Source organism: Mus caroli, unplaced genomic scaffold, assembly GCF_978045245.1.
Source record: "Mus caroli unplaced genomic scaffold, Mus_caroli_1 scaffold_17, whole genome shotgun sequence".
Lineage (NCBI taxonomy): Eukaryota > Metazoa > Chordata > Mammalia > Rodentia > Muridae > Mus > Mus caroli.
This window is the reverse complement of record NW_028227272.1, coordinates 18,328,087-18,350,431: the sequence shown is the minus strand read 5'-3', so window position 1 is coordinate 18,350,431 and position 22,345 is coordinate 18,328,087. Positions and strand designations below refer to the sequence as shown.

The window sequence follows — 22,345 nt, the reverse complement described above, 5'->3', positions numbered from 1 at the left end:
TGAGTCAAGGCCTATATAGTTTTTGGAGAAGCCAAGGCAGGTGAAGGTCATCAGCTGAAGGCTACAGCACTGAGATGCCTCGTTAGCATGGCGAGGAACTCCAGGAATCTCAGGCGCTTCCCCATCAGGGTCTTCTCAGGAGAAAGGAAGCTGACCCAGTAATCTAACCAAGGCCACGCGTGTGTCATTCTGAAGGTAGAGGTATGAGAGGGGGGTTGACGGGGTTTTGAACTCCCTAGACAAGGTCAGAGAAGGAGAAGCCCTGTTGGCAAAGGAAGTCTGCATTTTTGTGCCAAGCTCAGAAGAACAATGGTACAGACTTTCGACACTGCTTTTTCAAAGGACCCAAGATTAACTCCCAGGACCTACATTAGGTGGCCTAAACTCTGTCCCTCTAGTTCCTGGGGAGTCAACCCTTCTGCCTACACACACCTATGCGTGCGCGCACACACACACACACGTACATCTGCACATACATATCATTAAAAATAAAAATAATATATCTTTTAAAAATTAGATAGGAAAAGCACACAGCTGGGCTCTCACAAAATAAAGGGCCGAGTGTAAAGAGAATGGAGGGACTGAAAAAGCAAAGCAATAGAAGCCACCTGGGTGGTCCCGTATTGTATGTCTGTCCTTCTGTCACAGAAGAGCCTGCGTTTCCATGCCATGAGTTGTTGGGACCTTACACTCACAGCAACAGAGAGAAGCATAGCAGAGGAAAAGCCTAACCTGGGATCCTTAAAACCCTGCATCTTCCATAAAAGGACATTTGAAGAGGAGGAAACACCTGGCAGAGGAAGATGAGCAGGAGCCTGGCTTGGTGGGGCAAGTCTGTACTCTCTGAGACTGTCATTAAGACACTGATGTCAGAGGCCTGTCTCTATCTCCTTAGAATGTTAACTCACTCTCTTCCTGTGCTAACTCGGGCCAAGAAATGAATGCAGTGATTCTAGGAAAAGGCACACGTGGGTTGTGTGAAAGAAACACATTCCAAACCAATAAAGGCAGAATAAGTCCCACCAATAAGGGTGCTCCCCTAAAGATGTGCTCAAAATAAAACATTTGAACACCTATCTCACGAGATAACAGACCATGAATGAGTGCCACTAGGGACTGCCAATACCAGTAGTTAAACCCTAAAACTTACCAGGCAGAATCTATTTTAGGAATCTATTTTAAAACTATTACATACAAAACAGAGGAGAACGTCATCTAAAGAATCCTCAGAGCCGGGCGTGGTGGGCACGCCTTTAATCCCAGCACTTGGGAGGCAGAGGCAGTCGGATTTCTGAGTTTGAGGCCATCCTGGTCTACAGAGTGAGTTCCAGGACAGCCAGGGCTACACAGAGAAAACCTGTCTCGAAAAACAAAAAAAAAAAGAATCTTCAGAAAGTAACACTGATACATTATCCATATCTCATCAGTTTCACCCAGCCAATAAAGTCTTTAAATTAGAAGGAGAAGAAGAAGGAGGAGGAGGAGAAGGAGAAGAGGAAGAAGGGGAAGAGAAGAAGAGGAAGAAGGGAAAGAAGAAGAAGAAGAAGAAGAGGAGGAGGAGGAAGAGGAGGAGGAGGAGGCCACTACTGTTGCTGTTTAAATATAGCATTGAGAATTACTGAGGTCCCCAATGATGCTGCTGGATTCCATGGCTGGAAAACCACTGGTACGTCTACTGAGGCATCTGTCTTCCAGTGACAGTGAGAGCCAGCTGCAGAGGCTGGAGTGGTGAGTAAAGAGTCTGGGATAGAGGACAGAAGAGGCAGGAAGAGCACACGGGGAAGCAGAAAGCTGAGAGAAGAAGGGAGAGTATCAGTGCATGCATGACTGGAATCCCAAATAAGAAAAGGAAGGCAAGTAGCCCACCAGGGAATTCAATAATGTTTCCTGAAATAAAAACACCTGCATCTCTAGCCTGAAAGAGCACAAGGGGGAAATGGTCTGAACTGACACATGGAGATGCAGAGGATTCTAAAAATAAAGAAAAGGCCAGGGAAATATACCCATCATTTGGGAAAGCGAAAGCCTCTAGGCTAGTCCTGGATTTAGCCACAGTGCCAGAGGTAACAACAATACTTCCTAGATCTTTAATTAAATGGCCTCCAATATAAAAACTGGAGATAAGCAATTGAACACGGCTTGAAGAACATTGTTCTCACAAACCTTGAAAATACTTAAGTTGGTACAGAGTTCTGAAAGATAAGATGCCTGAAAAACAAATTTAAAAAACCCAGAAACATCAGGCACTAAGCAGACGAATAAGACAGATCGATTCAGACTAAGAGAGAAAGCTGTACAATCAATTCAGCACCTAGGCAAGAAAGACGCCAAAGCAGATGAAAGAGGAAGTAACTAGACTGGAGAGGTGACTCAGGAGGTAAGACCACTGGCTGCCCTCACAGAGGACCTGGGTCCAAATCCTAACACCTATGCGGTGGCCCACAACTGTCTGTATCTCCAGTTCTAAGGGATCTGACCCCCTCTTCTGGCCTCTGCAGGCATTTCATGCATGTAGTGCACAGATATACATGCAGGCAAAAACAAACGCCTATGCACATAAAATAAATATTTAAAAAAGAAGACAACTCATTAGTTTGGAGATAAAAATTAAATCCATGAAGAAAAATTGATCATGGAAATTGAGATGCTGAAAAAGAACCAAACAGAAATTTGCGTAATCAAAGAATGAAATACACAGCAGAACCTGCACAAAACCTTTCAAAGATCCAACTGTGAAAGTTTCAGCGTGGACTGGAATTATGAGGCCCCGCCCTATGGCAGTTAATGGCTGTGGGAGGGGTCAGTCATAGGCATAACCACTACTAAATTCTCCACAATCCAGTAAACACTACATCCAAGCATGTGCAACAGATCCTGACTGAGCTCTTGGATTATTTATAAACAAACTGGCAAGCAAGGGGCATGTGAGAAAGAAAGGGGATTGTAGAAGGAGACAACAGAGGGGGAGGGGCAATGTAGCATCAATATTAATTATATGTATTTATATGAAAGAGTAAAAAAATTAAAAGTTATTGTAAAAATAACAACCAGACAAACAATATATCAAGTATATTAACCATGGCACCAAGGAGTAAGGGACGGAAGGGACTCTATGAATTCAAACCATCCTAGGTTATATAGCAAGTTCCAGGCCATCCAGAGCTAGTAAGATCATATCTCAACAACAACAAAACCAAACTATGCTAAACGGCAGAAAACATCACCAGAGACGTGATCGGGCCCAAGAATGGATTCCAGGCACAGGGGACACCGTCAAGACAGCAGCACATAGAGATGTATAAAAGGAAAGACAATTAATAAACCACAACCCAGACAAGAGACACAACCTAAGAAGTCATGGGGTAGAAGGAGATGAGATAAAGTCTAAAGGCGTACACAATTTATTCAAAGTATAGTGAAGATTTCCCAGAGCTAGAGAAAGACATCCAAACCCAAAGACCTGACCACCGAAGAACCGAGCCATGGCAAAATGTTACAAATACAGTGCCTAGCATTGTAAGGAACAACTCCAAATCACACAGAAGACACCAGCATAACATCGGATCTGTCACCAGCACGGAGAGCCAGGAAAACATGTCTACATATTTCAAGCACTGAAGAGAAACTGCCAACCATGACTGCTACATGCAGCCAAGTTCTCTCTTAAAACTGACGGAGAAATGACTGCTTCCAGAACAAATTAAGGCAATTCATGACAACTGAGCCCGCACTGTCTTAAGGGACACTACACAGAAGGAGAAGAAAATTGTCTCACCCACAAGGACACAGGAGAGAATGCATTTCACAAGAGAAACAGCTAATGGAGCATAGCAAAGATGGACCCAACCAGTAAACAAATGAGAAAACAAAAAAACAAAAAAAACCAAAACCTACCAGTAATTCACCCAGACACAACCTCCAACAAAACTATAGCAAATAGCAAAACCCACCAGGACAACCATCTTTTGTTTTTTGGTTTTTGGGTTTTTTTTTTTTTTTTGGTTTTTCGAGACAGGGTGTCTCTGTGTAGCCCTGGCGGTCCTGGAAGTCACTCAGGCTGGCCTCGAACTCAGAAATCCGCCTGTCTCTACCTCCCAAGTGCTGGGGATTAAAGGCATGTGCCACCACCGCCCGGCTCAGGACAACCATCTTATAAGCAAAATGCCTTAACTAACCAATCAAGACTCAGAGAAAGGCTGGATGTGGGGGTTGGGAGGACAGGCAAGATCCAGGGCTGGGGAGATGGTGCTTAAAACACAGACTAAGTGTGAGGCCTGGAGTTCATGTCCTTAAGACCCGTATGGCTATTTGGCTGTCATGGCCCAATTTTAATTTCAGCACATTAGACATTAGAAGTCAAGCTAGCCCTATCAGTGAGCTTCAGGTTCAACTGAGAGACCCTGCTAAATGAGTAAGATGGGACACAGGAGGACTCCCCACATATATGCCACACATATATGCACAAGAAAGAAAACCAGTACATGCTGCCTCCAATAAACCAGTGTAACTAGCAAAAACAGCCAAAACCAGGGAGTCAAGGGTCAGAGAGCAACATACCAAGTAAAAGTACGCTGTAAACAAGCTGGCTCAGGAATTTCTCTATCTGATATGGTAGATAGCAAATCAAAACTAGTCAGAAGAGGTAAGAAGAGAAAAATGGCATGCATGCAACGAGTGCAAACACTTATGGAAGCAATGTAAATAGATCACAGTCCTGGAACCCACTATGTGGTCTTCTGACATTCACTGTGGCATACATATACATGCAGACCCCCTCTGACTTACTCCCCTACACATAAATAAATAAGAAAATGTTATTAATCATATATTTTTAATTGAAATAATTCCTTGTTTCTTATCAGACCACAGTGGAACCTAGAAATCAACAGCAAACCTCAAACACTACACAAACATGTAAAGACCAAACAAAACCCTGGTAAAGAGACAGTAGTCCACAGAACCCAAGAGGAAACTTAAAAATTACCAGAATCAGATGAAACTGGTGACACACCCTGGAGGCGCAAGAACCGAAGGGGAAGGCTTACCGTTCTAATCACTCACATTAAAAAATCAGAGAGATTTCAAAATAGGTAACCAAATGATTCGCCTTAGGGTTCTCGAGAAATAAGAAGCCACCAAAACCAAATACACAGACAGCAAAAAATAGTAAAGATGGGGACAGAAATGGATGAAACAGAGACTAAAGAGTAATTATATAAAATCAACCAGTGCCTCTTTGAAAATATTAACAAGATTTATAATTCCCTAGCCAAACCAACCAAAAGCAAGTGAAACAAGTCCAAGTTTATAAAGTTACAGATGGAAGAGGCCTATTACCGATGGAATGCAGAAGGTTACTAGGAAATACTTTGAAAATGGATATTCTCAAATGTGGAAACACCTAGAAGAAACGTGGTAACTTCTGAATGGGTACAACCTGCCCAAATTAAAGCCAGATGAAACCAACAGTGCGCACAAACCCAAGAAGCTGTGGGACAGAAGCACAGGGAAAAAGTTTCCCACAGGCTCCAGCCCAGAGCCGGGTTCTGGCCCAGGACTGGGCGGCATCAGTCTGAACGGAGCAGGAAAAATCTACCAACACCTCTGAAACTGTCCCACCAAGGGGAAGGAAAGGAACACTACAAAAGCCATTCTAAGAAGCTGGTATTTCCAGCAGCAAAACAAGGACACACGTACACATCACACACACAAACAAAATACAAACCACAGCACACAGTTTCCCTGATGAACACGGGTGCAAAAGGGAAGATGCCAAGACTGTCCCTACTTGGAAGATGATGTCCTTAAAGGACCCCGTGGACTCTAGCAGAGAACTGCTCCATCTGTCAACACGGTCAGTACAGTGGCAGGAGACAAGGTCAGCTTTCTTATGCAGTAATACTGAATTTGCTAAGAAAGAAATGAGGAAGATTACCCCGTCCACAATTGACGAACAAAGGGATAGAAACATAACGAAGGAGGGAAAGGCCTGCACAATGAGAATGTTCCAACTTGAGGAAGGAGACGAACAAAACACCAGGTAATGGGGACGTCCGCTATGTTCCTGAGTTGGCAGAATTCATTGTATGGAAATGACTACATTACCAGAAGTATTCCACAGATTCAATATAATACCTACAAAATTCCAATGGCTGCCCTGAGAAGACATCATAACTGTTAAATAGCATTACCTATTGACTCCAAGAGGAAAGTGTGGCTGCTAGCAGCAGGTACGAGGTGCCACCTGCTGGCAGAACACAAATTAGCACTACTGACATTTTAACTAGTAAAGCTAATTTTTTTTGTTTCCAATAATAGCTTTTTAAATTTTTTTTTTATTATTTTTTAAATTTGTTTGTCTTAAGGCAAGGTCTCAGAGACCCAAGCTAGCCTGTACCTCTAACTTTTCTGTTTCAGATTCCTATGTACTAGTATTAAAGATTAAAGTACAACAAACCTTCCAGATACTACAAACCCAAACGATGCCACCCAGCAAAGGAAGTCTTTTTATACAGCTCTTAGCACTGTGTGTGGATGGAGAAAGCCACTCCCAGGACATAAAGATATCAGAGGAAAGTCTCACGGATTTGGGAGATGGCTAAACTGGTAAACTGCTTGTATGTATGCAGTATGCGAACTGGGTACAGTGCCCAGCACCCATGTAAAAGCTGGGCGTGGCAGCACATATGCAACCCCAGCACTGGAGAGGCACAGGCAGGAGAAGCCCAGGGGATTGCTACCCAACTATTCTACTCAAATCCGTGAGCTCCAGACTGAGTGAGAGAACAAGGTGAAGAGCCATAGAGGAAGACCCAGGATCAATCTCCAGCTTCACACAGCCACACATGTGCACACACAGGCAGTCACCGGCAGGCACAGACAGAGACAAATACAGAGACACTGACAGACACAGTCAGTCATAGACAGAGAGACACAGAGACAGAAACAGATAGACACAGACAGATAAATATAGACATTGACAGACATAAGCAGAGACAGAGTCACAGACAGTCGCAGACGAGAGACACAGACACACACAGACAGATGCAGATAGACACAGAGACATAGAAAAACAGACTAGATACAGTCACAGACAGACAGAGACACTGTCACAGTCACAGACAGACACAGAAAGAGACAGAGACACAGAACTAAGACACAAACACAGACACAGAAACAGTCACAGACAGAAACAGACTCAGTTACAGACACAGACACAGGCAGGAAGCAAGAAAGGAAGGGCAGAATCTCAATGCTAGGAGTGGACTACCTCCTTATGAGTTGTTGGTCAGAAAGGCTCCACTGGTTCCCAAAACAATAAATACTATGACCATTGCTGTTGACTGCCCATGGCAACTCAATGGTAAGACCCAACTGCGCAAGGCACCAGGTGCTTTGGCTTCAGGCCATAAAGAAACAAAGCTGAACTTACTGACATTTCACAGTGCTAGGAGGTGCTATGTAGGCTGCTGGGGGAGAACTATCACTAATGGCCTTACTCAGCTGTGAGGCTTTCAAGTTACAGCAGGTGCAAGCCAGTCAAGGTGTGCCCACTTAAGGGGATAGCCAACGTTTTTCTGATTGGAGCTGAAGCCTGCTCTACAGGAGGGAACTCACTCTGGTACAGTAACCTGATCAAAAGTCCAGTCCTAGAGAGGAAGCTACAACTGTTATTTTGCCAACTGGGCATGATGTGCCTCTCAACTGGCCTTCTACAGATCCATGCTGATGATGCCAAAGCACTGCTGCTCTTAGGCCTGGTGAGAGAAGCTTTAACAATAGGCGGTGGTTAACGAGACAGGTGACTGTTAGTACTCAGATACCAGCTAAGAGGGTAACTACACCACCTGCCCCAAGGTACATCGCAAAAAAGAAACATATGAATGTGAGGGCCAGAGGAAGTATCAGAGTGTCAGGAGCACTGTCTTCTAGGCATGCCCTGGCCACTGCATACTCCAATCCACAGCAGCTGCTGCTGCCTTCATAGGACCTACACTGGATTTGGTCCATCGAAATTCTGTCCTGGCATAGAGAGGGTCCCACCACTTCTTGCAGGTTCATAGGCAGTTTACTCATTGCTGAGGGGAAGGATTTGCAAGAAAGAAAAGACAGGAGACTAGACACACACGTAGAAGTGGATGGGGTGGGAAGAAGAAAGGAAAGGGAGAGAAGAGAGGGCAACAGGGGTATAATCAAAACATTACATACACATGCATGTATGGAAATATCAGAATAAAATTAATATATAATAATAAAAACTTACGAAATGACCCTCCTGTTCAGAAGCCATCCTCCCTTCATTTGAATAGGACAAACAAAAGAAAGGCATAAATCCAAGAGCTATCTCATCAACAGTACTTCACTTCAAACTGAAACGCACCATCTCTTGCTCCCTCTTCTTCCCTCTCTTCCCTTTCATCTTGCTAGGAAGCCAGACTGGACTCAAAATCACTGTGCAGCAAGAGGTAGCCTTGGACTGAATATCCTTGGGTCTCAGTCACCTGCAAGTTGGAGTTATATAAAGTGTCTCATCACAATCCAACATCTTCTCCCGCCGGTCCACCTCACGTGCCGCTTGCATCTCAGCCTTGGTCAGACAGGCTTCTTTTTGCAGTGGGTGGTAGTTATCACAGCTGGTCCAAGTGCTGAGAGTGAGTGATGCTGAGTGCCCAGCTCTAAATGGATCTGTCATCAGCTCCAAGGCTTGGAGGTAGCATGAAGAGGGGCAGAGAGGAGAGCCAGCGGGTACTTTAGCCTTATTCAGGATGTGCCCTTGGTACAACAGTGTGGGACTGGTAAGGGGTTAACCAATCACTTCCTGGTCATATTTCAGGCCTGCTCCAGAGGAGGAAATTCACTTCCAGGGCCTCTGCTCCTGGACCTGAACAGACTGAACCCTTCAGGGATGAGGGCTGACACCCTGCTGCTACTGTTGCTGGGGGAGGGGCATTCCTTCCAGTAAATAACCCCAACCTATGCACACAGGAGCAGCCCCACTTAAAGCTGGCAAGTCACATGACAGTGGGAGGAGAGCTGCTCACAAGACAGGCGCAGGAGGAGGATGTTAGGAGAGTACTGGGGGTGAGTACACGTTAGGATTAAAATTATTTCTAACGCCTACCTAGCTACACCTTTCAAATCTAGTAAACAAAACTCACTTGAATCTAATGTTTAATCTTGTCAGGTTTATACACAATTGGATGGGATTTTCTTATCAAGATCATTTTCAATCTTGACTCTTGCTGCTATCTGGCCCCAACAGGCTTGTCACTAAACCTTTACTTATGCCACTGATAAAAACTTGGGTATGAGCCGGGCGTGGTGGCGCACGCCTTTAATCCCAGCAGAGGCAGAGGCAGGCAGATTTCTGAGTTCGAGGCCAGCCTGATCTACAAAGTGAGTTCCAGGACAGCCAGGGCTACACAGAGAAACCCTGTTTTGAAAAAAAAAACAAAAAACAAAACTTGGGTATGAAGGTATGCATGCACATACACACACACACTATATGCACATATACATATATGAAAGACTAATCACAGGAGCCTGACATTACAGACTGGTAGAAAAGGAGCATATGACCTATACAAAACTGGCTTTCTGTGTCTGGTTTTAGAGTGCTCTTTCAGTGGATAGGAGAGCATCAGTGCCGCTTCTACATATAAATAGTACTACGGCAAAACATTTACTGAAAAGTGCCTATTCCACCCTGGTAATAAACTGATCATACAGAAAAAACTTAAAAATATGAAAGTACATTAAGAGAGAATGAGAATGAATAACAAGCCACCAAAAATATCTTTGTGTACAAATGTTGTGACTGGGGATGTTCCAACAACACCTGGGGTCTTTAAGATGTGAACAATTATATCGTGTGAGCTATACACGTCACACACACTGGGCTCTGGCGTTAATTTCTCTAACACATAACGTTTATCTGGACTTTTCAAACTATGTTCACACGAAAAGAAGTCTTGTTGAACTACACGGTGAAGAACTGCAGATGGTAACCCTGAAGTCCAAATGTTTACACTCAGACACTAACTTCCTTGTTTACTAGCCATGTGACCTAAACGACTTACCTCGTCTCTCTGTGCCTGCATGCCATGTATAAAGGTGAGCAGTAACAGCGCCTGCCTTAGAGAGGTCTGCTAAGAATTACATGGGTGATATGCAGCAACGATGCATTGCCTAAACACGACTCTGCCCACTCAAAGCCTGGTCCCTGGGGTAGGGATGCTGAATGATGGTTGAACTTTCAGGAGCTGTAGTCTGGTGGGAAGTTAATTATGTCTCTAAGGGAAAAAAAATGTTTTCCTCATAGGAGTCCATGAGAACAAACTGCTAAAATGAGCCCAGAACCTTTAGAGTACTGTTAGGTATGCACTACCCAACACTCACACATACCCTTCTGACATGACAGTGCCGTTTTCCTCAAAGCCCCCACCTAAGGTGACCGACCAGATACCAGTGCTACACTCTCAAATTGCAAAAAAGGTGAGCTGAATGGATCTATTTTTGCCTATAAAGTAACTAGCTTTAGATTTTTTTCATAACACTAAATAGAATAAGGCAAAGGCTTGTAATAGAGTCTGTCATTAGATGTTTAGAAACCAAAAGATTAGGTGTTTACTAGAATTATTTATTTTAAATTTTGAGCACAGGCAAAGATGACTTGAATTTCTGATCCATCCTCCTGCCTCCGCCTCCTATGTGCTTTTTAAGTGTGTGCTGTCTCCTTCATAATACTGCAGCTCAGACCTAAGTCTTGGTGCCTACCAGGCCAGGACAGTGCTGGGTACCTAGCCAGCCATGCGGTTACCACCATGATTAGCCACTTAACTCAGTCCCGCTCAGTGGCACACTGTCATCTGTCTGCTCTGGACACAGCACTACAGTGGCTGTTAAGAGCTGGGCTCTGAAGTCCAGAACACTCAGATCTGAGTCTGGGCTTTACCATTTTAGCAGCAGTACTATCTTGGAAAGTAACTTAGCCTCTGAGCTTCTTCAGATAAAAAGACGACAAAATATTATGTCTACATTTCGTGGAACGGTAAGAATTCAATGAAAATGAAAGGCACACACTTTTCACATGCAGATCTATCTGTTCAGGGAATCTCTGTCAATCATCACTGGTTGGTTTGCCTGGATGGTGAGTTGTTTGGTGGACTGCTTGAACTCCTTAGTACTTTAGTAGGCAAAATCTGAGCTGGGTTATTCTCCTCTTTGAAGTCTTAGAAGTCTCTTCTAGCATCTAACTTTAGGTAAATAGCTCTCTCCATATTTGTAGATGTTGTGAATTTGCAAAATGTCAAACTCTGAATATGAAACATCACCCACACCCGCGGACTCATGTCCCCAGCACTGTCTGTCTGTCTCTGTCTCTGTCTCTCTCTTCCCACCTCCTCTCAATTAATTCTCCCATCTTTCCCTATTGGTTGCTTCTTTATATTAAAACACACTTTTCGATAGTCATTCTTTAAATGAATGCCTCTTGGGGAATTATGTTCTTACTAAAACATTAAAACTTATAAAACTTACAAAACTTATCTTTTCTGACTATACCTCACTGCATATTTTTTATTATGGTGTATGTACATATGTGTGCAGGATCTGGGGGCACATGGGTGTGCCCTGGCTTATTAGTGGATGTCAGATGTCAGAAACTGAGCTGTAGGGAGCAGACTGGGCTCATCGAGCTTTCACTGTGAGAGCCTGTACTTGGTGCCACCTCAACTGGCCCATAAAAACACGTTTGCACAGGCTGCTATTCCTAGGCAATCCTGTCTGTCCCTTCTTTTTGCTGTGTGGTTTCATCCCAAGTTATTTATTTCATAATTTTATCCAAACCCATTTATCCTTCTCTACTGATGAATTTAATAAGTCCCCAGCCAAGTAGCAATGGAATCTGCACTAAACAGTGCGGATCAGGAAATGAAATGCTTCTCTGACACCATGCGACTCTTAGCTGCCCTGTCTATCCTCGTCATCTAAGTTCTGAGCATCAAATAGAGATGTGACAATGTCAGTATCAAAATCCAGCTCTTAGGAGACAAAGGCAGGTACAACTTTGGTGTGTTCAAGACCAGCTTGGTCTTCTTAGCAAATTCCAGACCTACCAGGATTATTCAGTAGGACCCCTATAGTAATATTAATAATAATAACAATAACAAACAATAGTAATATAGTAATATTATCAGTTCTTGCTCTGAAGAATTCCAAAATTCCTAAATTTCTTTTAAATGTTTCCATTATAATAAAAATATTTCAGCTATACTAAAATCTTTAAGCCAGGAAGGACTACACTTATTGTACTTAATTTATATGAAATCAAGGTTCACATAGTCAAGCCAATGGGCCAAATCCCGTCACAACAAAGAATGGTTCATTCAGCTAGGCCGGTGGCACATGCCTTTAATCCCCACACTTCTAAGGCTGAGACGGGTGGATCTCTGTGACTTTGATACCAGTCTGAGTCTGGTCTACACAGCAAGTTCCTGGCTAGCTTGGGCTACACTGTAAGACCTGCCTCAAAACAATCAAACAAATAAATAAACACACACACACTATATTTTATACATACATACATACATACACACACACATGAACTGGAACCACGGGACATTCATGGTGGGAAAAACTAATTCCTAGGAGCTGTCTTCTGAATTCTACACATACACCATGGCACAGACAAAAACAGTGGGAGCTGGAATGCAGCTCAGTGGTCCAGCATGTGCTTAGTTTATATCAGGCCCTCAGTTCAATTTCTAGCAACCAGAAGACGAGGAAGAGGAGTGACAGAAACCATTGTGACTTTACAAACCTAAGACTTACCATCTAGTTCTTTTTAGAGAAGTTGGCTATTCTGATATTCAAATATGTATTTAAAGAAGACATGAGACTAATTGTTCCATGAGGCCAGAGAGATGGCTCAGCAGTTAAAAGCACTCACTGTTCTTGAAAAGGACCTAAGTGCAATTCCCTGCAACCACAGGGTGGCAGGCAACCATTTGTAACTCCAGTTTCAGAAAAGCCAACACCTTCTTCTGACTTCCATGGACACATGGTACACAGGTACACATACATACATGCAGGCAAAACATTCATGTGCATAAAACAAACCTTAAAAAAGAAAAAAAGGTATTTTCCACATCCTCGCCAACATGTGCTGTCACCTGAGTTTTTTTTATCTTAGCCATTCTGATTGGTGTAAGGTGTAATCTCAGGGTCATTTTGATTTGCAGTTCCCTGATCACTAAGGACTTTGAACATTTCTTTAATTGCTTCCCGGCCATCAAGCTGGTCTTGAACACACCAAAGTTGTACCTGCCTTTGTCTCCTAAGAGCTGGATTTTGATACTGACATTGTCACATCTCTATCTGATGCTCAGAACTTAGATGATGAGGATAGACAGGGCAGCTAAGAGTCGCATGGTGTCAGAGAAGCATTTCATTTCCTGATCCGCACTGTTAAGATCCCTCTGTTGTGAATTCTCGGTTTAGCTTTATAACCCATTTTTTATTGGGTTGTTTGGTTGTTGGAGGTTAGCTTCTTGAGTTCTTTAAATATTTTGGATATTAGCCCTCTATTGGATGTGGGGTTGGTGAAGATTTTTCCCAATCTGTAGGTTATTGGTTTGTCCTATTGGCTATGTCCTTTGCTTTACAGAAGCTTTCCAGTTTCATGAGGTCCCATGTATCAATCCTTGATCTTAGAGCCTGAGCCATTGGGGTTCTGCTTAGGATATATTCCCCCTGTGCCAATGAGTTCTAGGCTCTTTTCCACTTTCTCTTCTATTAGACTCAGTGTATCTGGTCTTGTGTTGAGGTCCTTGATCCACTTGGACTTGAGCTTTGTTCAAGGTGACAAATATGGATCTATTTTCATTTATCTACATACCAATTAGACCAGCACCATTTATTGAAGAGTGTTCTTTTGTCCATTGTATATTTTTGGTTTCTTACACTCCTCCACTGCTGGTGGGACTGCAAACTGGTACAATCACTCTGGAAATCAATCTGGAGGTTCCTCAGAAAATTGGAAACAGATCTACCTGAAGACCCAGCTATACCATTCTTGACCATACACCCAAAAGATGCCCCATCATACCACAGGGGCACATGATCCCCTATGTTCATAGTGGCCTCATCTGTGATAGCCAGAAGCTAGAATCAATCCAGATGTCCCATGACAGAAGAATGGATTCAGAAAATGTTGTTCATTTACACAATGGAATACTACTCAGCTATTAAGAATAAGGACATCCTGAGTTTTGCAGGCAAATGGGTGGAACTAGAAAATATCATCCTGAGTGAGGTAACTCAGACCCAAAAGGACATGCATGGTACGTATTTACCAATAAGTGGATGTTAGTCCCACACACACACACACAAAAGGAAAGTACAGAATACCCAAGATACAATCCACAGAACTCAAGAAGGTTAACAAGCCAAAGGGCCCGAGTGAGGATGCTTCAATCCCACTTGCAAGGGAGAAGAAAGCAATCAAGGGAAGCAGAGGGAGGGAGGGACCTGGGTGGGAGAGGGGAGGAGAGGGTAAAAGGTGAACATGATCAGGTATTGGGGGTGGGGGAGGACAGGAGAGAAGCCCCGAGGGCCAGAAGAATGAATGTAAACATGCAACCTGGGGGAGGGGACAGGAGGGGGGATCCTCTAGAATGTACCATAGATCTGAGAGGGAAGAGACTCACAGGACTCAGAGGGAAGGACCTTAGATGACATGCCTACAGTGGGGAGAGGGAACTTGTAGAGTTCACCTCCAGCAGAAAGACAGGACATCAAATGAAGGGATGGGATTGCCATTCCACAGTCAAAAACTCTGACCCAGAATTGTTCCTGTCTGAAAGAACTACAGGGACAAAAATGGAAAAGAGACTGAGGTAAAGGAGGTCCAGTGACCAGTCCAACTTGGGATCCATTTCAGGGGAGGCTCCAAGGCCTGACACTAACTATTACCGATGCTATGATGTGCTTACAGGCTAGCATGGCTGTCCTCCAAGAGGCCCAACAAAGAGCTGATTGAGGCAGATGCAGATACTTACACCCAACCAATGGAATGAAGTCTGGGAGCCCTGTGACCGAATTAGGGAAAGGCTGGAAGAAGCTGAGGAGGAGGGTGACCCCATAGAAAGACCAGCAGTCTCAACAAACCTGGACCTCTGAGATCACTCAGATACTGAGCCACCAACCAGGCAGCGTACACCAGCTGATATGAGGCCCCCAGTATATATACAGCAGAAGACTGCCGGGTCTGGACTCAGTGAGAGAAGACCTGCCTAACCCTCGAGAGACTTGAGGTCCCAGGGAGTAGGGAGGCCTGGCAGGGGGTAAGGGGTTTGAGTTGGGGAGGGCATCCTCTTGGAGACAGTAGGGAGGAGGAATGGAATGTGGAACTGTGGGAGGACAGACTGCAAAGGGTAATGGCTAGATTGTAAAAAATAAAATAAAAGTAATTTAAAAAAATATATATCTGCCCCATATAGTGAAAGACCCTAGATTTCTCTCTCTCTCTCTCTCTCTCTCACACACACACACACACACACACACATATATACAGAGAGAGAAGAGAGTAGAAAATAGATTTATAAAAAATATAACTAGAGATCACTACAAATAGGAAAACCAGCATAATACATATGCATATCTCTAAACCGCTCCCTTGGCCTGCATTTCCATTAAGTTCCAAGATAATCTAAACATCTTTCATTAGCATATTTTATAGACTATAATATACATATCCATGAATATATATATATATATATATATATATATATATATATATATATATATGAGTCACAGGTGTTGCAGGAACTAAATTTAAACCTTAGCAGCCCACTCCTTCCTTAACTACTCTAGTTAACATAAACGTGAGCCATTAGCAGGGTGTCATCCACAGTAACGTGACAAGTCACAGGTGTGTCCCTTCATGACATGAGCCCTTTCCCTTCACACAGCCATGAGCAGCAGCTCACCTGTCTTTTTCCATCTGACTAGACACTTCTGGAAATTTAGTCTTGTACAATTTCCCTACAAATGCTGAAACACTAGAGAATGCTTAATAGTCAAACCCCAGAAGTCACGTGCGTGAGGCTGAGCATATCATGTGCACAAAGGTCACTGGGGGCACGAGGGCATCTGTGGTTGGTGAACGAGCCACACATACAGACGTACCTGAAAGTGTTGCTCCATCACTTGGATTTTTCCCTGGTCCGGGCACTTTTTCAGAGCCCGATCTGCATAATGGAACAGGATCTCTACCATCTGTAAGAAAAGCAGCTTTGAGTCAGATTCAAAGAGTATGGCTATATTTGTTCAATATTTAACATGAATAGTTAATACTGAATCACACTCTATTGCTGTATTAGAACCACAGTTGGGATTGTAGTAGCTTTATTCCCTAATTCTCTCAGATGAAGGAGTAGTATTAAGTTGCTAATCCTTCCTAAGAAATATCTGTATGGTCCAGACACAGCCCCTATATTGCTCAGGAAATGAGAACCTGGAGGTAAGTGCCCCAGCAATCCTTTCCTGCAGATGGACAGGTCACTGTGAGCCTGGTCCCCATGTAACCCTTCTCCTCAGTATTCTCTTGACTATTTTGTTGTTTTACTGTTTTCACGGGTGAGGGCAATGGTGAGACCACCCGGCACTGCAGACTGTACCTGGAAACTACAGCCTGACCCACATCTCATCCCCAAAGACGGCTGCAAATGTTAAAAGCAAAACGGCCCTGCACCATTGCAGCCAGCATTGAGATGCTTACCCGATCAGCAACAACAGCCTTCCTCTTGCTGACATCCCCCGATAGCCCTTCAGAGAAACAAAGTCCAACATGAAGCAAAGTCAGTGCTCAGCTCTGAAAGGAAACCTGGGTCTGGTCTCACCTCCACGACCCACATTAACACCACGCACAATTACAACAAGCCTCAGTATCACAGTGCCAGGTAACGGGGCTAGCTCACCACACCCAGTAGCCTAACAGCTTATCAGTGTGCTTCCCGTCTGTTCTCAGCGAGAATCCCCTCTGAGAAGACTCTTTATAGCGACACTTCCAGTCCCACGACATCTGCTCACTACTTACCCACTACTGCTTTTGCCTTTCCTTCATGAAAAGACCACGCGAGGGCCAAGGCTTCCGTAAGGCAATCCTGCTTCAGGAGATGGTCCATCCTCTACAACGAGTAAGGAGACATGCCAGACCCATCTATCTGACTAGCAACCACTGAGAATTCCAATTCTACCATCGCAGAATCGCTGCTTGGAAATGAACAGCATCTCAAAAGTGTTGTGCAACAGTTCAACGTAGAACTTTGACTAAGCAAAGCACTTTCTAAAGCACGGGATGCTATGGTGTCTACTGGCTTGTGTGATGGATGACAGGAGAGCCTACGCTCAAAAGGGGAACAACGGGACTACCACAGGAGAAATGGCTGCTATTAGCACAGTAGCTATCTGGCCCTTCTTAATAACAAGCTCCAAGCTCCCTAAGACAGCAATATACCAGCTCAATGCCAATTCTAAGAATCCCTTGTAACTTCTGTGGCAATGGGACAACACTCTGGTCAACACATGGAAGTGTTGTCTGGTATTTCTAAATGTATAATTATCTTTAAAAGTTGGGGCTGGTCTTAATTTTATCGTTTCTCCTTCACAGAACCTAGACATAATTATTCTGGGTTATAAAGTGAACTTGAGACTAGAATTTAAACACAAGGATGGCGAGACGGGGTAGCATCTCCAAACCATGGCGCTGTTATATAAGCTGCAGACAAGCTGCCCGTCTCTCCATTATCTCAGATGGGAGTGAGCGCTTGACGAAGTCACTGCTATCTTGGATAGACTCAAACCCAACTCTTTTTTTTTTTTTTTAACTAATTTACTTTAATAACTTAAATAGGGCAATACTACACAAACAAAGCTACCCCTTCCAAATGTCACTGATTAATAACATACCTTCTTCATGCCATGTTCTAATAGCAGAACAGTCAGAGAGGTGCCAGGCCCCATTCTGATATAATCATTTTAGTATAAAAAGTGCCTAACAGCTAAAATGGCTTTTATGTATTCTTCTGAGATTAAGATCTGCAAAGTCAAGAAAACATGAAGCTGCTGCCACTTGAGCTCCCACACTGAGGATCCCTGTGAGCTCACTCACCTCCCTCCAGCTTCTCAGCATCATCACGTACACAGACTAGAGAAGAGTGGAGAAATGAAGATGATCGTTAGCAGATCCGCTGGGGGGCAAGGCTGCTCCAGACGCACAACTCATTTCCCACCCCTAAGCAAACACACTGCTCATCTCAGATGGACACATCCTGGAGCCTACTAAAGAGCCCTCAAGTACCCACACTGAAGAGTAAAGAAACAAAGGAGGCAGGCAGCCCAGGCTCACCTCCTGCACCAACTTGGCAATATCCTGACTGAATTTTAATAATGAAGAAAATTGTCCATTTTATGTTGAAAAACAAGATGTTCTAATGGCAATTATTCTAGGCCAAACACCTGAGTGCACTTTAATATATCTTAAGTTGATCTAATCTAAACATTTTAATTCTCCAACAAATATACATAATTAGGTCCTTCCTGGATGTGGTGTCTACGATCAATTGTCAGCATGAGAGATGGGCCTCTGGGCATGTCTGCAGGAGATGATCTTGATTACATTAACTGATATGGGAAGGCCCATCTAAGTGTGCTTGAGAGGAGTGTGCATTCAGTCTGTTTTCTATTGTGAACACAACATGACCAGCTGCTTCAAGCTCCAGCTGCCCTGACCTCTCTGCCACGATGTGTACCATGAACTGTGAGCTAAGATACACTCTTTCTCCCTTCAGTTGCTTTTGCCAGAGCATTTTTCCCAGCAACAGGAAATGAACCTAGATATTAACCCTTTTTTGCTGAGGAAGCTGATCTTAAGCATCCTCATCCCCCAGGCAAATGATAACTGAAGAGGGTGACAGACACTTCATTAGCTTATGATAACCACTTTGCAATGTATGTGCTGATCAAAGCATGACATAAAAATTCTAATTGAAAGAGACTAGATTCTTTGTTATTAAAGCAAATGTTAAGAAAATCTATAAAAATATATCTCGGAATCAAGAAAATAAGTCTCTTATTAGCACCTGAACAAAAGTAAAATTAGATCTTAAGTGAAGATAAAAGGCTAAGTAAATAAGAACCCTGGGCTATGTGGCTATTGTAATATTTGGACCAACGCTGCCCAGAATTTGTAATGCACTGTTCTTCATGAGCAACCACCTCCCTCAGCTATCCTGATGACTCTTGCAGTGGAGTGAAAAGGCCTTACCTTGGTCCCCAGATAGAAGATCTGTCCTCCATAGCTACTGATGGATTGGTAGCAAGCCTTCTCTCCAACCAAAGCCTATAAAATAAGCAAACATGCTGCAGTTACACGTGCTAGACGTTTCCTTAAGAATGCCAACTGCAGGGACTTCGAGAGGCTCAGGCACAAGCCTGATAACCGGATTCCAGCTCCAGCACCGTGAAGGGGTGAAGAAGAGGGCTGACTCCACAAAGTTGTCCCCTGACCTTTATACACACTGTTGCACACATATAAATAATAAACAAAGTTCTAAGAAAATGCTGAATGTAGACACATTTCAAATCAATATAGTTTTAACCTATAAGCAAGTAAGAAAAAAATCTGTTGCTTGATTGCCAAGGGAAGGAACTGAAAAGACATAGTTCAAAAAGTCATTCCCCTCCTGTAAACAGCCTTTCCTTTCTCAGAACAATGTGGAAATGGAAGGAAATATGCTAACTTGCAATTCTCACTGCAGACTACTGCAACCTGCTGCTTGCTGGGTGGCAGGCAGGCAATGCTTTTGGCAGAAAATAAACATGGTTGAAACAATACCGCTGAATTCTTTGCAGTGAACAACAAAACACAATAGGAAAAGGGAAAGTGATGCAGAACAGTGGAGGTCAGTGCCAGGCAGGATTCCCGCTACTGAGTGAGTCTTACATCACGTCGAGTTAGACAGCTGTTGGTTGTGGGGCGGTGGGCTGTGCACAGACAGCAAGGTCCCCAGTCGAGCAAAGGTCTGGAACCCCAGTGACCTGGTGGTAGTGATTTCTGCCTGTATGGAACTGAAGGTGTCCCCCGCTGTTGCAGCTACAGCCTCCCACAGCCACCCTTCAGGTTTGTGGCCATCAGTCATGTAGGAGCAGCACCAAGCCCCTCCCACCTGCAAATAAGGTTTCCCCAAAGCTCTCAGACCAAGCCAAGGGGAAGTACCTGTTGCCAGACCCTGACCCACCCCAAAACTGTATATAAGAGTCCTATCCGGAAGGATTAGAGGTGTGCAAGAACTACTCCATCATCCGAGCCTTCTGTCCAAAGGGCTGTAACGCTTGGGAAGAGGTCTGTTCTCATGAAGCTCTGCCACACTCCTCATTGGCTAGTCAGCCTCTCATCAGCCCAGCCTGACCAGACTCAGTGCAGGGCAGTGCGGAGTGAGCAAGTAACCTGGAGGCCCCGCAGAGACGGCAGAAACAGAGGTGGAGCCAACAGCAGCAGCAGTGGGAGCAACTTCCCCTCCCTGCCCGCCTACTGGCACACAGGCCCACACTGGTCACCACCCACGACAAGTGCCACCTGTTACACTTTTAGGGATACGTTGTCCTGCTAGTCACTGTAATGGTTCACAGATGCCGTAGTTGGGAAGGGCTATGGAATGCTTTCCTCCTATTTGGATAGTACCTTCCAGTTATCATGGAAGGTAGCCCTCAAGGAGAACTAGGGGCTTCTCTCTTCCATGATGGACAGTGGACTTCTGATCCACTTACTGCTTCCTTGAATTGCGGACAGTTTCCAGCTCCTTTAACACACATCTCTATATGATATATAAGCAGCAGGGCAGCTGTGCATGCATTGTATATGGCCACACAGTGCCACCTGATAGGAAGTGCCAACCAGAAGGGTCCCCTAAGGCTCACAGACCCCAAAACTGCCACAAAGGAAGCTAACATGGTTTTTGGCCAGTTTTTACCTGGTGCTCTTCATGACTGGCTTGCTCCAAGCAGACCATGTGGCAGCCCACTGTTCTGCACATCTTAATGCTGCCACATAGGTTTCTCCAGGGAGTCTCATCTTGCCTCATTTCTAACTCTATCAAGTTCACTCATCCTTCACTCTACAATCTCTAAGCAGCCGCCAGCCTCTCCCAGCAGCTCTACTGTTCTCTCCAGCACTGCAGTCCTCACCACTAGCTATGTGATTTGCATCTTTGAAAGTATCTTCCATGTCTCCGTGTAACTTTATGCACGTTTGGATGGTAGTCATGCTAATGTATATACAACAGAGACTTGTACATTCATGTTCGTTGTCAAATACTGACAGTAGTCAGAAGACGGGGCCAGCCTAGACATCCTTCAACAGGTGAATGGAGAAAGAAAATGTGGTCCATACACGGGGAATTTTATGCAGCCATAAACGACAATGTAACCATGGCACTCGCAGGAGAATGGGTACAAATGGGAGTCATCAGTCAGAAGGGTCAGAGTTGCCGTTTCTCTCATATGTGAACCTAAACTTACATATGTGTGTGTATTTGTGTGTGTGCATTTATGTGCGCTCATAAGTCACAAAACTAGAAAGAGGCTTATCGAGGACAGGAAGAGATCTTAGGGAGGTGGAATATAGAGAGTAAAGGACACTGTGCAACATGAAATCAGAAGGGAACAAGCTAGAGGGAGGGAAAGGGATGGAGGCGAGAATGACATCGAGGTACAACAACACCTATGTGTGAAGATACCATGCTGAAACCATTATTGTTACATTAACTTTTAAAAATTAATATAAAACAAAAGAGGGGGGAGGGGACTGTTACACCCTTGTCTGCTGCTCCTCACAGCTGTGTAAGGTCTGGCCTGGTTTTGACTGATTTTTTTTTCCCCTTTTCAAACTGTGCTTTCTCCCCTATTTGAATACCAAGAGATCTCTATTCAAACACAGACTCTTAAACACAGAGTTTAACTTCGGTGGTGCTTAGAAATTTCCATGTTGATATTCTTGTGTCTTGCTCTGCTCCTCTTCCTTGTTTGTTATTCTAGGGATTGGGCCCAGGCCTCAGTGGTGCTGGGTAAGCACTGTGCCACCAAGCTGTGCCTCCAACACCAGTCTGAGCCCTTCTCATCCCGCTTTTAAGATTTTAAGTATTTACCAGCATAGCATGTTCTCTGTTTCAAACTGCATACTGAGATACAATACCCGTGAGTACTCAGGAAGCTGGCTGCTTTAACTGGTCTCAATAAACAGAAGGTATGCTCTGGGGAAGACCAGACATAATTCCCTTTAAGCCTT

At 44.0% G+C, this 22,345-nt stretch overlaps 1 protein-coding gene across 5 annotated transcripts in view; it reads right to left on the bottom strand.

The window, feature by feature from the left end:
- Positions 1 to 22,345, bottom strand: part of Vps8 (VPS8 subunit of CORVET complex) — a 211,724-nt gene that overhangs the window by 139,325 nt on the left and 50,054 nt on the right. For all 5 annotated transcript variants that reach the window (XM_085832522.1, XM_085832525.1, XM_021184755.3 and 2 more), the window contains exons 16-20: positions 19,328 to 19,402; positions 18,173 to 18,208; positions 17,099 to 17,189; positions 16,781 to 16,827; positions 16,189 to 16,278 (exon numbers count right to left, since the gene is read on the bottom strand). In XM_085832522.1, the coding sequence (XP_085688648.1) occupies positions 16,189 to 16,278; positions 16,781 to 16,827; positions 17,099 to 17,189; positions 18,173 to 18,208; positions 19,328 to 19,402 (339 nt within the window). The remainder of the gene's footprint in view (positions 1 to 16,188; positions 16,279 to 16,780; positions 16,828 to 17,098; positions 17,190 to 18,172; positions 18,209 to 19,327; positions 19,403 to 22,345) is intronic.